Here is a 17,385-nt window from a genome sequence, read left to right on the forward strand (position 1 = left end):
TTTTTCAATATTTAAACAAGTAATATAATTTTAAAATATATATCTACATACTATTCTCAGGCTCGGGTTTGAATAAAGCATTCTATTTAGCACCCATTTACTGTTTAATGTCCTTTTAAAGAACTGAATACTAAAAAACATTCTACTGTGCATATCAAACAGCATATTTACTCACACATTTTTTTACTTAAAAACATTATCTATAAGTTATTTAAATTTAAAATGATACAGCATAAGTTATGTGCTTCCTAGTAACACCCACTTGCTGATAAAGAATTCCCACAGGTTTACTCAAGACAGTAATATGAATTTTTCAAAAAACTGTAAAACGCAGTGAGTCAAAAGTAAGGCACCTGCAAGGCGCTTCATTTTAGATTAATCTCAATATTTCCGTAATGTAATAGTTCCATGAGTGTAACTATGACATAACATAGATCATAGGTACACTGGATGGTCTATCACATAATGGTAATGATGAACTTAATGTACCATTAGGTGTCTTACAGGTATTTGTGTAATTGTTGACTTTTGACTCAGCTTGTATTTTAAAATGCTCCATTTTAACACTTTCAGTGATAAGTCACTTCTTACCCAGTAGCTGAACAAATGCTTAGATTTTGCACTCACTGAATTTAAACATCAATTTCAGTGTTTTTTTTTTTGTTTAGTTTTTTTGTTATCCAAATAAATTACATATTTAAGGAAATATCTTTAGTGTGTAGAAATTACCAAAAATGCAACCTGAAATACAAAAAAATGATAAGACTAATGTGAGTTATATACCATTACTATGGCAATCGCTAGTCCCCTAGAGGGACACATACTAAAAGAATGTTTGTTTTTTTCAAATATGGAACTCGCATCCCTCTTTTTAGTGAGAGGGACAAGCCCACCACCCTAGAATAAAAACAGAGTAGACAATAATTGAGACAATGAGGTCACTAAAAACAGAAGTTATTTAGGTTCAATCTAGAAATGCTGAAAAGTGGAGAATAAACTTCAAACTTGGACAAAGAAAGAACAACCTGGACTCCTGAGAGGTGTCTGCCTTTGGCTAAATCAGTGGGGTGTGAAACTAGTTTACCTGTCTATATTATCCTACTATATGTGCTGAAAATATATATTTTTTTTCTAAAAGCATGACAAATATTAAACTAAAAAAATAAATAAAAATTAAATGATAGAAGTAATTTTTTTTTAAAAATGAATATCATTACTGAAATAAAAAACATCTCACCTGTGCCAAACCTTTTCTTTACCAAAGAAAGTCGATAACCTGTACCCACTAGCTCAATGTCCACTCCAGAAAGCATTCCCCCATCACTAACAAACTGTACTGCAAGTGTGCTTGGATTGCTAGGTCCCTCTGATAGGACAAATTTCGCTCGGAGGGATCCAGCTCCTAAAATAAGAAAATATAAAAATATATTTATCGCAAACAAAACCCAAAAACCATAAATTATGCTTACCAGATAATTTACTTTCCATCTATATGAGGAGAGTCCACAGCTTCATTCCTTACTTGTGGGAATACAGAACCTGGCCATCACCAGGAGGAGGCAAAGACACACAAGACAAAGGCTTAAATACCTCCCCCACTTCCCTCATCCCCCAGTCATTCTGCCGAGGGAACAAGGAACAGCAAGAGAAATATCAGGGTATAAAAGGTGTCAGAAGAACAAACAAAAATGTTGGTCCTCCCAACGGCGAAAACGTGCGAGGGCCGTGGACTCTCCTCATACAGATGGAAAGGAAATTATCTGGTAAGCATAATTTATGTTTTCCATCTTAATATGAGGAGAGTCCACAGCTTAATTCCTTACTTGTAGGAAATACATACCCAAGCTCTAGAGGACACTGAATGAAAACGGGAGGGTAAAAAGAGAGGCGGACCCTATTCTGAGGGCACCAGAGCCTGCAAAACATTTCCTTCAAAAGCTGCTTCAGCCGAACCAAAAACGTCAAATTTGTAAAACTTTGAAAAAGTGTGAAGTATGTAAGGAGGATCAGGTAGCCGCCCTACAAATCTGCTCCATTGAGGCCTCATTCTTGAAGGCCCAAGAAGAAGCCACAGCTCTAGTGGAATGAGCTGTAATCCTCTGAGGAGGCTTATGTCCCGCTGTTTCATATGCTAAGCGGATAATAGCTCCTCAAACAAAAAGATAGGGAAGCGGAAGAAGCTGTCTGTCCTCTATGCTTCCCCGAATAGACAACAATGACGACGTCCGTTTAAAATCCTTCGTAGCCTGAAGATAGAAATGCAAAGCCCGAACCACATACAAATTATGAAGTAATCGTTCCTTCGAAGGAGGAGGATTAGGAAACAGGGAAGGAACCACAATTTCCTGATTGATGTTGCGATCAGACACCACCTTAGGGAGAAAACCTAACCCAAACCCAAGAACAAACTTATCAGCATGAAAAACTAGGTAAGGGGGCTCAAATTGCAAGGCCGCCATCTCAGAAACTCTGCGTGCCGAAGCAATAGCCAGTAGAAAGAGTACCTTCCAAGACCGAATGCATGGGCTCAAATGGAGCCATCTGCAAAACCTTAAGAACCAAATTTAAACTCCAAGGAGGAGCGGAATGTCTAAACACAGGCCTGATTCTAGATACAGCCTGAACAAATGACTGAATATCAGGAAGCTCAGCGAGCCTCTTGTGTAATAACACAGAGCCGAAATCTGTCCCCTTAAGGAACTAGCGGCCAATCCCTTCTCCAAACCATCTTGGAGAAAAGAAAGAATCCTGGAAACCTTGACCTTATGCCAGGGGAATCCACATTGTTCACACCAGAATAAGTAGGTCCTCCACACCTTAAGATAGATGCAACGGGTGACCGGCTTTCTAGCTTGGATGAGAGTATCAATCACTCTCTCAGAAAACCCTCTCTTGGCTAGGATTAAACGTTCAATCTCATGCAGTCAGTCTCAGAGAATCCAGATTTTGATGAACAAAGGGACCCTGTTCCAGCAGATCCAGCAGATCCCTGTGACAGGATAACCTATATGGAGGAAATGATGACATCCCCACCAGGTCCGCAAACCACATCCTTCGCGGCCGCGATGGAGCAATTAGAATAGTCGAGGCTTGCTCCTGCTTGATGCGGGCCACTACCTGAGGTCGAAGTGGCAGCAGTGAAAAGATGTAGATTAGTTTGAACCCCCAGGGCACTGCTAAGGCATCTATCAGCTCTGCCTGCGGATCCCTGGCCCATAACCCATATCTGGGTAGCTTGGTATTGAGTGTGGACGCCATGAGATCCATCTCCGGTGCCCCCCATCTGTTGCAAATCTCCGCAAACACTTCAGGATGGAGAGACAATTCCCCCGGACGAAACGATTGTCTGCTGAGAAAGTCCGCTTCCCAGTTGTCCACACCCAGAATGTGGATCGCTGACAGTGAGCAGTTGCAGGCCTCTGCCCATTCCAGAATCTGAGATACTTCCCTCATGGCTAGTATCTCATTCCCCATTGATAGTTGATGTAAGCCACCAAGGTAATGTTGTCCAATTGGAATCTGATAAACTGGGACAAACCCAGAAGAGGCCAAGCCTTCAAAGCATTGAAGATCGCTCAAAGTTCCAGAATGTTTATCGGGAGGAGAGACCACCGGCCCTGTGCTTTCCTGGCACCCCAAACAGCTCCCCATCCTGATAAGACTTGCATCCGTAGTCACAATCTCCCAGAATGGTCTCAAGAAGGATGTCCCCTGGGACAGGCGATCTGGACAGAGCCACCAAGAGAGCGATTCTCTAGACTGGTTGTCCAGTTGATCACCATTCCATTGCCTCAGCATGCACAACTGAAGAGGTCTGAGATGGAATCTGGCGCATGGAATGACATCTATGCTGGACACCATGAGCCCAATTACCTCCATACACCGGGACACAGATGGCCTTAAGGAGGTCTGGAGGGCAAGACAATTGGAAGTAATTTTGCAACTTCTCTGGTCTGTAAGGAATATCTTCATGGATGTGGAATCTATTATCGTGCCCAGGAATTTCACTCTGGTACTGAGAACCAGAGTTTATCTTCCATCCACAAGATTGTAGAAGAAGAGCTCTTAAGTGGTCCTCTGCAAGACGGCAGGACAGAGCTTGGACCAGGATGTCGTCCAAATAAGGCGCTACTGCAATACCTCTGGATCTCGCTACCGCGAGCAGAGCCCCTAGAACCTTCGTAAAGACTCTTGGAGCAGTAGCCAGACCGAAAGGAAGAGCCACAAACTGGAAGTGCTGGTCCAGAAAAGTAAATCTTAAGAAATTGAAGTGATCCTTGTGTATTGGCACATGAAGGTAAGCATCCTTAAAGCCTATTGTAGTCATGAACTGTCCCTCTTGAACTAAGGGCAGAATAGACCTTATCGTCTCCATCTTGAACGATGGGACCAACAGAAACTTGTTTAAGCACTTTAGGTCTAGAATCGGGCGAAAAGTACCCTCCTTCTTTGGGACCACAAAAAGGTTTGAGTAGTACCCCAGACCTCTTTCTGTTAGAGGTACTGGCACAATGACTCCTAGGGAGGATAAATGCCTCACGCACCCTAGAAAGGCATCTCGTTTTTCCAGTCTTGAAGACAGGTTTGATAAGAGGAATCTGCCCCTGGGTGGTTGAGATTTGAAACCTATCCTGTAACCCTGGGCAATGACCTCCAGAACCCAAGCCTCCACAAAAAGAGATAGTCTGCTCCCAACACGATCCAATGTTGGATCGGGGGCCGCCCCTTCATGCCGATTTTGTCTCGGCGTGCTTCTTGTTCTGCTTGGATTTATTCCAAGATTGAGATGGTTTCCCAGTTCCCTTGGGCTGATCAGGCTTCGCGGACGGCTGCTGGCGTTAAGATATATCCAAAAGAAAGGGACGAAAATTAGGAACCTGCTCTTTAGGTTTATTCTTCTCATCCTGCGTTAGAAAGGCACCCTTGCCCCCCCCGTGACCGTGGATATGATAGAGTCCAGACCTGGACCTAAAATAATCTTCCCCTTAAATGGTAGGGAAAGCAATCTAGATTTTGAAGTCATGTCAGCAGACCAAGCCACAGAGCCCTACGGATTAGAACAGAAAAGCCTGATGTCTTGGCATTTAAGCGAATAATCTGCATGTTTGCAAGGAGATTATTGCAGGAAACACACCTCGCGGGACAGAGACCCCACAGAGGTGGACGACTCTGTAGTACTAAATATCTTGGTCTTTTTAGATACAAGTACTTTATCAAGGCATGTAGAACATAATTGAGCAGGCGGGTATACTGTAGCCTACTCACAATAAAAACAGGTATTATATCTTAGCATGGAGGGAGTACCCTCTAACTTACTAGAGTCCTCCATAGCTTGCACTTTAAAGAAGAACTATAGAAAACAATAAATGGCATCTTTATACCCCCAATGGCCGGGGCACTCACCCCACCTCCTATGACCCAGGCCCCACAGAGAAAACGCTTCTTCTCCTGTAAACCGCATGGTCAGGAAATAGGAAGTTAATGAGGCCACACCCGGTCACATGGAGTGCCATGCAGGACAGCCCCTGCTGCAGGAGGAAAATGCGCCAAACTAACAGGCTGCGCAGTTATCCAAAAACGAAAGTAAAAACTGATGTTCCCACATCTGCCAGAGCCTCATCTCTCACATGTCGCAGCATAAAACATAATAAAGCAAATCATGTATAAATCCCCCCTGTTCAATAATCTCCTTCCAGGGATATTAACCCTCGATTCCATACAGATAAAGGAGACACACTTTGCCCCTGACTTCTTACGTTATCATATGAGTATAAAATGAAACAATCTTACCGGTATCAACGCCGTGGAACAGACACACAGCCTCTCAAGTTTGACAGTCTTGTAGCATTGCACCTGACATGGACTTGAGTGACAGAAGCAGGCAGTGAAACTCGTCAACACCGATTGCTTAGGAGTTAATACGAGTCTGGATGGTTTCGCAGAAAGACTCTCCCTGCACCTCCAGACCCTAACCTTCGTCAATGCTCTCACTGAGAGGCTGACAAGACTAATTAAAACTCCAGTTCCATTCCTATGAGTACTACCCTCCATAAGGAACTACTCTGTATCTTCTGACACTTCTCTGCCAACCTCCTGTGACGAAAGGCAAAGAATGACTGGGGGATGAGGGGAGTGAGGGGAGGTATTTGAGCCTTTGGCTGGGGTGTCTTTGCCTCCTCCTGGTGGCCAGGTTCTGTATTCCCACAAGGAATGAAGCCGTGGACTCTCCTCATATTAAGATGGAAAAAACATTAACACCAGAATTTAAGTTTCCACTAAAAATGTGGAAAAAGTAAGGAAAATCCTAGTATTAGTTCTCTAAATGGACAGTATGCTCTATACAATGCATGCAGACACATCTATGGAACTATGGAAAGGAAAGCTAACCAGGAGTACACAAATGTTATGTTTCAAGTTTTATGAAAAGACAACTGAAACCAGGAATATTGCAACTTTTCCATGTTTGATCAAGAATACCATTTTACTAGTATTTTTTAAAAACAAAACATAACACAGAAAATTGTACTTAACGATTCGAAGCATGTTTTCAGACGAAAAAACTAAATTTATTCTTACCGATAAATTTATTATTAAGCTGTTAAGTATCACTCCCCTTCCCACAACCCCCAAGTCATTCGACCGAAGGAAAATGGAGAAAAAGGAGCAACACAAAGGTGTAGAGGGGCCTGAAGTTTAGACAAAAAATAAATGTCTTAAATAAAGGGCAGAGGTCATGGACTCACCATATCTGGAAAGAAATATATTTATCAGGTAAGCATACATTTTCTTTTCTTTCCTAAGAGATGATGAATCCACGACATCATTTACTGTTGGGAACCAATACCCAAGCTAGAGGACACAGAGGACTAGGGAGGGACAAGACAGGCAGACCTAAACAGAAGGCACCACCACTTGAAGAACCTTTCTCCCAAGAGAGGCCTTAGCTGAGGCAAAAGTATCAAATTTGTAAAATTTTGAAAAAAAAGTATGTAGAGAGGACCAAGTTACAGCCTTGCAAATTTGTTCCACAGAAGCTTCATTTTTGAAAGCCCAAGAAGAGGAAACAGCCCTCGTGGAATGAGCCGTAATTCTCTCAGGAGGCTGCTGACCAGCAGTCTCGTAAGCAAAACAAATCATACTTCTCAACCAGAGAGAAAGAGAAGTGGCAGTAGCTTTCTGACCTTTACACTTTCCAGAGAAACAAACAAATAGGGCAGAAGACTGGCGAAAAGTCCTTAGGCGCCTAAAGGTAAAACTTTACAGCACACACAACATCCAAGTTGTGCAACAAACATTCCTTATAGGAAGGATTAGGACATAGAGAAGGAATAACAATTTCCTGATTAATATTTCTATCTGAAACAACTTTAGGAAGAAAACCCAACTTCGTACGAAGAACCGCCTTATCAGCATGAAAGATAAGGCAAATCACACTGCAAGGCAGGGAGTTCCGGAACTCTCTGAGCAGAAGAGATAGCAAAAAGAAACAAAACCTTCAAAGATAACAACTTAATATCTACGGAATGCAAAGGCTCAATCGGAGCCTGCTGCAAAACTTTAATAACGAGTTTAAGGCTCCAAGGCGGAGCAACAGACTTAAACACAGGCTTGATTCTGACCAGGGCCTGACAAAAGGATTGACCATCGGGCACATCCATCAAACGTTTATGTAACAAAACAGATAATGCAGAAGTCTGACCTTTCAGCGTACTGACTGACAATCCCTTCTCCAGACCTTCCTGGAGAAGAGACAAAATTCTAGGAATCCGAACCCTACTCCAAGAGTAGTCTTTGGATTCACACCAATAAATATATTTATGCCATATCTTATAGTAAATCTTTCTAGTAGCTTGCGAGCCTGAATCATGGTCTCAATGACCGACTCAAAAAAAACACGCTTAGACAGAACTAAGCGTTCAATCCCCAAGCAGTCAGCTTCAGAGAAACGAGATTTGGATGAAGGAATGGACCCTGAATTAGAAGGTCCTTCCTCAGAGGAAACCTCCAAGGTGGAAGAGATGACATCTCCACTAGGTCTGCATACCAGATCCTGTGAGGCCACGCAGGGGCTATTAGAATCACCGGATGGAGAGCCCACTCCCCGGGATGAAAAGTCTGTTAAGAAAATCCGTTCACCAGTTGTTCACTACTGGAATGTGGATGGCAGATAGACAACAATTGTGAGCCTCCGCCAATGAACAATTCAAGTCACCTCCTTCATGGCTAAGAAACTCTGAGATCCCCCCTGGTGATTGATGCAAGCCACTGAGGTTATGTTGTCCGACTGGAGCCTGATAAACAGGGCTAAGGACAATTGAGGCCAAGACATCAGAGCAATGTAAATAACTCTCAACTCCAAGATGTTTAAGGGGAGAGCAGACTCCTCCCAAGTCCATAGTCCCTGAGTCTTTAACGAGCCCTAGACTGTTTCCCAACCCAGCAGGCTGGTGTCTGTGGTCACAATTACCCAGGAAGGTCTCCAAAAGCATATGCCCTGAGACAGATGTTCCTGAGAAAGCCACAACGGAAGAGAGTCTTTTATCAACTGATCTAGAGATATCCTCAGACAGATTTGGACCTTATTCCATTGTCTGAGCATGCATAACTGCAGAGCTCTCAAATAGAACCGAGCAAAGGGAATGATGTCAATAGAAGCGACCATCAGACCAATAACCTCCATGCATTGAGCTACTGATGGCCGAACAATAGACTGCAGAGAGAGGAGAGAGAAAAGAATTTTAGACTTCCTGACCTCTGTCAGAAATATTTTCATTGATAGGGAATCTATTATGGTCCCTAAGAAAGTTGTAGCTGGAACAAGGGAACTCTTTTCCAGATTCACTTTCTATCCGTGGGAACATAGAAAAGACAACAAGATCTCTGTGTGAGAGTTTGCTTAGTGAAAAGATGGCACCTGAACCAATATGTCGTCCAAGCATGGCGCCACTGCAATTCCCCGAGACCAGAGACTGCCAAAATAGCTCCCAGAACCTTTGAGAAAATTCTGGGAGCTGTGGCAAGGTCAAATGGAAGAGACACAGAAAGGAAAACCTCAGAAATTTGTGATGATCCCTGTGAATGGGAACATGAAGATACGCATCCTTCATGGTCGTCATGAACTGACCCTCTGGCACTAAAGGAAGAATGGAACGGATAGTTTCCATCTTGAAGGACGGTACTCTGAGAAACTTGTTTAGACATTTCAGGTCTAGAATAGGGCTAAAAGTTGCCTCTTTTTTGGGAACTACAAACAGATTGGAAAAAAAACCAAGACCCTCTTCCTGGGCTGGAACTGGAACTTATCACTCCCAGGGAGGAAAGGTTCTGTATACATTTCAAGAACGCCTTTCTTTTTATCTGGTCTGCAGATAATCTTGAGAGGTGAAACCTGCCCCTTGGAGGAAAGGTCTTGAATTCCAATTTGTAACCATGAAATACTATGTCCACAGCCCAGGGATCTGGGACATCTAATATCCAAGCTTGAGAAAACTGAGAAAGCCTGCCGCCCACTTGATCTGAACCCGGATCGGGGGCAAACCCTTCATGCTGATTTAGACTCAGATGCGGGTTTCTTTGATTGCTTCCCCTTGTTTCAGGACTGACTGGGTTTCCAAGAAAACTTGGACTGTTCCTGCTTGGAAGAAGAAGGGGAAGACTTTCCTCTGAAGTTACAAAAGGAAGAAAATTACTTTGACGTTCTTTCGGTCTATTCTTCTTGTCTTGTGGAAGAAATTACCCTTTCCCACTCATGTCGTAAGAAATAATTTCTGCCAAACCGGGTCCAAACAAGGTCTTAACCTAGTAGGGAATCGTCAAACGCTTGGATTTAGATGAAACATCAGCTGACCAAGATTTCAGCCACAATGCTCTGCACGCTAGCACAGCAAAGACATATTTTGGCCCCCAATTTAATAACTTGCATGGAAGCATCGGTAATAAAGGAATTAGCTAGCTTAAGAGCCTTAATCCTGTCTTGGATTTCCTCTAAGGAAGTCTCTACCTGAAGAGACTCAGACAGGGCATCGAACCAATACGCTGTGGCACTTGTCACAGTGGCAATACAAACTGCAGGCTGCCATTGGTGACCTTGATGAATATACATTTGCTTAAAATAAGACTCCAGCTTTTTGTCCATTGGATCCTTGAAAGAGCAGCTATCCTCAATAGGAATGGTAGTTCTCTTAGCCAGAGTCAAAATGGCTCCTACTTTAGGCACCGTTTGCCATGACTCTTTAATAGAGTCAGCAACAGGAAACATCTTTTTGAAGATAGGACGGTTTAAACGCAATTCCTGGCTTCTCCCATTCCTGAGCTATAATCTCTGTAGCACGGTCTGGCACAGAAAAAACCTCCACAGAGGAAGGAACATCAAAGTATTTATTAATTTTACTAGATTCCCTAGGGTTGACAGCAACAGGAGTATCCGAGGTGTCTAAAGTAGCCAAAACCTCCTTTAACAGTATACAGAGGTGTTCAAACTTAAATTTGAAGGATACAACTTCAGCTTTAGAAGGAGGAATTATACTGTCCGAATCTGAGATTTCCCCCTCAGAAGCTACCGGTGTATCCTCCTCATCAGAATTATAAGAAAGGGCAACTTAGGTAGCAGAAACCTTACTATCTGAGTCTCTAGTTTTCCTCTTGCGTTTTCCCTGAAGCATGGGAATGGCAGCTAATGCCGCAGATACCACAGAAGATACCTTGGCAACAATCTCTGCTTGCAAATAAACTCCTCCAGGAGATTGAGAGGAACTGCAGGGCACTGCGTGTGACACCATTAAGGCTTGGGACGTCTGAGGAGAAAACTGTGGCATTGCCTGAACAGCATCATCCTGAGATTGTTGGCTCAGAAGGTAAGTGTTTATCTTTATTTTTTTAAGTTCTATCTATGCATACAAAATGGTAAGGGCGGTAGAAGTTGATTATCCAGACAAAGTGGACACTTGTCCATGGAAACAGCATCCTGTTCCATGATGCAGATTTATTTTTTTATTTTTTTAAAACTGACCAAAAGCATATCAACAGTGTCCCCAAGCAAGAAGCGTTAGTTCCCAGTAATAAAATGGAATTAGACAGAAAGGAAAATAAACTGTATTTTAAAAGTCTTTAGACACCTCTACACCTTAGCCTTTTGAGACTGAGGTGCCTACCTGCCCCAACGATATTCTAGCCTCTTGAGTGTGGAGAGCTGGACTCCCTGCCGTCTGAACTCTGAAAAGCTCCGTAACCGATCTGATAAACCTCCCAGAAAGCAGACCAAAGAGCCCACGTGACCGGTCTATGAAGCTGCGTATGATATTTAAAAACACGCGCTTCAGACCAGAAGAGAAGCGTCATTGAAAATTAAGCCGATACCTGTACACTAAAACAGCGTAACGGCTAAGGATCGCATCAGATGCCATAAGGAAAGTGCCCCCATGGCAAAGTACAAACACTTGCCATATGCCAAAAAGCACTAATACCTCTGTAAATTAGTCTCCCTCTCTTGAAAAAAGATATTGAGCCAACGCTATGGGGTTATCCTTTTCCTGTCCATAAAGGGAGGTAACCCCAGTCTCTAGGTCACAACACTGTGCCTGCCCCTGCCTGAAAATGATCCTGAGTCCAGGATACTAGTCCCCAGTATGATGCAGTTCTTCTACTATGAGTTAACCCCTTCAGTGCCAGCCTCCTTTTCTGAGCCAAGAAGACAGAACAAGGCACTTACCTGTACCTCTAGCTGTCCGACAGGAAGACAGCTCCTACGGCATGGAAGGACAACTCCTTACAGAGAACTGTGGAAAAAGGAAAGAACAGAGTAAACCTACTCTGGCTTCCTATTCTAGGGCAGCAACATGTTAGGAAAACACAGAGAAACCCACTTCACAAGTTCCTAACTGCTTTAAAGCTACCACTACTCTACTTACGGCTAGACCCAATCCTTGAAACAGGTAAACCTACCCTGGCTTCCTACAATATTTAAAATCTTGCTTGTAGCAAAAGAAATCCAATTTTCATCAGACACCAAAACTTCACCTCCTCCATGCACCAAGGCAAAGAGAATGACTGTGGGTTGTGGGATACTTAAAGAGCCAGTTTACACAGCAATCACAAGTCTATGTTCCTAAAGGAAATACAGTGCCTAAAGAAATTAGAACTATATAGTTAAACTTACTAACAATACATTTTGTAAATTTTAGTTTTGTATTCCTGCTCATGTGAGTATTATCCACAGTGCTGGCACTCCCCCAGGACAGGGCTGAGTTGTGCTTCAGTCTAGCACGCCCACCCTCCAATCATAGGCTATATGCAAATTCCTATGTCAAATGTATATTAGAACTGTGCCTGCACAAATCCTCTATTCCTGCTAAACAGTAAAAATACACCAGCTTTAAAAATTCCTACATGTAATAAATGTCAGAGCTTTAACTGCAGACATTCTCTCTGTAAGATTGATGAGATTGGTACAGGAACTATACCGCAAAACGAGCAAAGAAATCACTTCAGCTAAACTTCTCACAGCCTGCTTGTAACCTGATGCAGCAAGACTGAAACAAAACAGAAATCATTGGAGCTGAAATTCTTACCTCTGTATTTATGACATGCTCACTACCCGGTCTTACTGCATCAGGTTACAAGCAGACTGAGAAGTTTAGCTGAAGTGATTTCTTTGCTCGTTTTGCAGTATGGTTCTACAGCCTGTCTTAATCTTACAGAGACGATGTCTGCAGTTAAAGTGAATGTAAATTTGGATGCTAAAGTGCCCAGTTTTTAAAAATTTGATGAAAAACAGGGGCATCAAAATTTACATTTCACTCCTGTTGTGAAAAAAAACAAACTTACCTTTTAATCTTGACAGCAGCTCCAGCTTCCTCCACCCGTCGCAAAGCCTCTTCCCGGGTCTTCCCGGGGGGGGGGGATGAGCCGTGATTGGAGATGACCTATCCATCATTTCCGACGTCAGATACGACTTGCGAAGACCAGAGGAAGCTAGAGCTGCTGTCAAGTTTAAAAGGTAAGGTTTTTTTTTTCACATCACGAGTGAAATGTAAATTTTGATGAATTAAAGTGCCCCTGTTTTTAATCTATTTTTTAAAAACCGGGCACTTTAGCATCAAAATTTACATTCACTTTAAAGCTCTGACATTTATTACACGTAGGGATTTTTTAAAGGTGATGTATTTTTATGGTTTAGCAGGCAGTGCAACAGCTATACAATGTATTGAAATATAGCGTGCACTCAAGCCATCATGCACAGCTGATCAGTCAGCTTGTTTACAATAGCTTTTGGAGAGGAGGTCATATTCTAAGGGGTTTAGGCAATTTAATTGGTAAACAGAAATTTCAAAATACAGAGCATGATTAAAACAGAATGTTCAGCACCACTATACTCAACTATTGCTAATATTGTGTTTAAAAATTGAACACTTTTTGGGTAAACTGACCCTTTAACAGCTTGGCTGTGGTGCTCTTTGCCTCCTCCTGCTGCTGGCCAGGAGTGATATTCCCAACAGTAAATGATGATGTTGTGGACTCACCATATCTTAGGAAAGAAATAGCCTAACACTAAAAAACAAAACAAAACACAAAATACAATGTGACTGCCAGAATTGTGTTCTCAACTTGAGGCACTATAGGTCTAGAAATATTGGGACACTTGATAAGTCTTCTACTAGGTGTACTTATCATAATGCAATCATATACAAAAATAGACAGGCTGCTTGAGCTCTTAAAGAAATTTGTTATTAAAGTATGAACAAAATATATTTTTAATTACATTTGAGTCTCTCTGGTATAAAGAAAAAATCTTTTTAGGGTATCACCATAAGAGTTGACTCCAGTGATGAATGATGCATAAAATTGAATCAACCAAACAAAAATAACTGGCACGTCTGATGTAAGGTCAATGTCAGTTATGAGGTTCCTTTTTTCAAGCATGCTTATAAACAAACTATTTTAAACTCTCATATATCTGGAATTAACTTTTTTTTTTTTTTCAAACCAAACTACGCATATCAATAATTGTTGCCAAAACATCACAATGAAAAAGACTTTTCAAACATTAATATCTTTCAAAATGCAAAATCAATAGTAGGGTGAAGCAATGTACATGGTCAGATATATAGCAAATATAATAGACGCAAGTGCACTAAAAGTGTCTATTTTTAATAGTTCTTTTGTTTCAAAAAACAGTTTTTTGTTTGTTTTTTTTAATTATATTTTTATTGAGGTTGTAAAACATACAGACAAATGCAAGGTTACAATGGGAAACTGGACATAAGCATAGACTGTCAGTGAATCCCATCATTTATACAAACAATTTAATATATGTTTAAGTTTTACAGTGCAATGGTTGAGAATGTCAACATTACTCCTTCAGCATCTTATGACATAGGGATAAACATAATACTTGTAGGCATAAGTACAACTAGTTAAGAATAATTAACCTATATGAATAGTTATCAACCTTATTTATGATGGACTGTTTCCCAGTTTAACAAGTGGTCACTCTTGGACCTAGAATAGTAACAAGAGCTTGGGAATAGTATTATCAAGATAAATAGAACAAGAAAAAAAGGGAAATGGACTGTACATGTAGAATAAGTATAAAGTGTCACAAGGAATAGTTTTATAAGGGTATTTCTTAGGATATATTTTCCATAGCTTACTAAGTAGACTAGGGGGAGGGGGAAGCAGTTTAATGAAAATAACAGAAATTGAGTTCTCTTATTATGGCAAACAAATACATGTCTATTATATGTAAAACTATTGCCCAGCTAAAATACAGGCAGTAACTAAATATCTTTTAAGGTGATTTGTGGCCCAGATTGAAACTCTTATTAGTAGAGATAGATATCACATAAGAGGCTTCAGGAAGCTAGCATTAATGAAGACCAGAAATCAGACTATGCTGAGCCATTATTATCTACATCTAAACTCAGCTCATGTTAGGATAGGTGGGTATTCCCTGATGTCTCGGCCGCAGACCCAGAGACATACCTCCCCACATACATATTGAGTATTGGTTAGTCGTATCCCGACTCTTATTTAAAAAGCAAGTATCCACATGGGTTAGACAGATCACTATCAGGCTCACCTACCAGTGAAGTTTACCCCTATCTGCCAGAGATGTAGATAGTCTGCACATATAAAACTAGTCATTCCAGGTCAGAGTGCACCAGTAGCCATTAACTTTAGTAGATTTCTAAGCATATCTAAGGTGTATCTATCTATAACTTGTAGAGCAAATCTGGGATCAGATACTAAGGTAGATCTCAATCTAAGCAGCTGTGTAGGGTGGGCAATATGAAACAATGGCACAGTTAAGCACTATATGTAGTTAACTAGTTAACTAGGGGGAAAGAGTTGTAGATATTAACAAAGAACAATATTGAAATACAAGATTAGGGACCCCTCATATACATATGGAGTATTGGTTAGTCATGTCCTGATTCATGTTACAAAAACATGTATCCACATCACGAGTTAGACAAGTAACTATCAGGCTCCTCTACTAGTGTAATTACTACTATCTGACTGAAAAAGAGATAGGCCTCTAGTTATCAAGCTCCATAAGGAGCTTGATGGCCCCTGTTTCTGGCGAGTCTTCAGACTCGCCATAAACAGCAGTTATGAAGCAGCGGTCACAAAGACCGCTGCTCCATAACCTGTCCACCTGCTCTGAGCAGGCGGACACACATCGTCGGAATTCAACCCGATCGAGTACGATAGGGATGATTGACACCCCCTGCTGGCGGCCTATTGGCCGCGAGTCTGCAGGGGGCGGCGTTGCACCAGCAGCTCTTGTGAGCTGCTGGTGCAATGTTGAATACGGCGAGCGTATTGCTCGCCGTATTCAGCGAGGTCTGGCGGACCTGATCCGCAGTGTCGGATCAGGTCCGCCAGACCTTAATAACTAGAGGCCTTAGTCTGCAACTATTAAACTAGTGAATACAGGTCAAGTGCTAAGTACTAGTAGCTAGTAACGTTAGTAGATTTCTATGCATATCTAAGGAGTACATATCTATAATATGTCAATCAAATCTGGTGTCAGATACTAGGGTAGATCTCAATCTAAGCAGCCGTGTTAAGCACTATATGTAGGTAACTAGGGGGAGCGAGTTGTAAATATTAACACAAAACAATATTGTCAGACAAGATTAGGAATTATATGTAAGTAGGCTCAAAGATCCTTATAAGTTAAATTTAAGCGCACTGCTATCACAGAGTCTAAACCGTAGGAGCAGGAGGTAAAGACAGTTCGGTACTTTATTTAAGCCTATGTAGAGCTGCTGCAGCGATGCCACTGTGACTTAGCCAATTCCTCTCTTGCTAGGGAACTGTGGAGGATCATCGTGAGACAGTGCAGAGACCTCTGCGACGAAACCCAGGGTAAAGCTAGCCCCCCCCCCCCCCCCCCGCAGTTGTCCCTCCTTGTCTTGGATGAAAGCTGTTACGTTATGGATCTGGCCTCTCCAGACCGTAGCTACCCTTTTTCACAAAGTTAAAGTCTTCCAACAGGGGTAGGAGCCGGGCCGACCTGTCGGCTGTGTACTTGGAAGTGCAAAGGAAAAAGTAGAAGCGCTTAGAGGATATAAGAACCCTGCTTAACTAGTGATTTCCCCTCAAGAAAAAGATTAGTACAAAATCTAGTGAAAGATAGTTAAAGTGACATTAAACCCAAACGTTTTCTTTCATGATTCCGACAGATAAAGCAATTTTAAACAACATTCAAATTTACTTCTATTATCTAATTTGCTTCATTCTTTAGATATCCTTTGATAAATAAATAGCAATGCACATGGGTGAGCCAATCACATAAGGCAAATATGTGCAGCCACCAATCAGAAGCTACTGAGCCTATCTAGATATGCTTTTCAGGAAAGATTATCAAGAGAATTAAGCAAATTAGATAATAGAAGTAAATTAGAAAGTTGTTAAAAATGGTATTCTCTATCTGAATCATTAAAGAAAAAATGTGGGTTTAATGTCCCTTTAAGCGCTAAAAGCACGGGTCAAATTATAGGGATGTGAGTGAATATTAGTGCAAAATATGGTGCAAATATTAGTGTTGCATAATAAAAAATACAATGAATAATATAGTATATAATAAAGGTGCCTGAAAAATGTATCAGGTTTAGTGAATATAACCAATACAAAGAGGAAAATAATGTTACAAAATGGAACTATAATGAAATCAGATAATCAATTTAATAAAATACAAATGTATCATCAAAAACATATAAAACCTAATAGAAGGGACGTCTCCCTTAGAACAATAGATGGCTTCTAAATAGCCTGGTGGAAATAATAAAACTTATAAATTAAAGTACTTGAGCTTTTGAGGTGAGAAATAGCCTTGGTTTAGGTTATGATAGTTGTCTTGACAGATTCAAAAATATCACT

General features: G+C 41.4%; 1 protein-coding gene across 2 annotated transcripts in view; it reads right to left on the reverse strand.

The window, feature by feature from the left end:
- FCHO2 (FCH and mu domain containing endocytic adaptor 2) overlaps positions 1–17,385 on the reverse strand; it is a 505,609-nt gene that overhangs the window by 48,123 nt on the left and 440,101 nt on the right. For both annotated transcript variants that reach the window (XM_053701433.1, XM_053701434.1), the window contains exon 25: positions 1,238–1,402. In XM_053701433.1, coding sequence (XP_053557408.1) covers positions 1,238–1,402 — 165 coding nt within the window. The remainder of the gene's footprint in view (positions 1–1,237; positions 1,403–17,385) is intronic.

Source organism: Bombina bombina, chromosome 2 (assembly GCF_027579735.1).
Source record: "Bombina bombina isolate aBomBom1 chromosome 2, aBomBom1.pri, whole genome shotgun sequence".
NCBI classification, from domain to species: domain Eukaryota; kingdom Metazoa; phylum Chordata; class Amphibia; order Anura; family Bombinatoridae; genus Bombina; species Bombina bombina.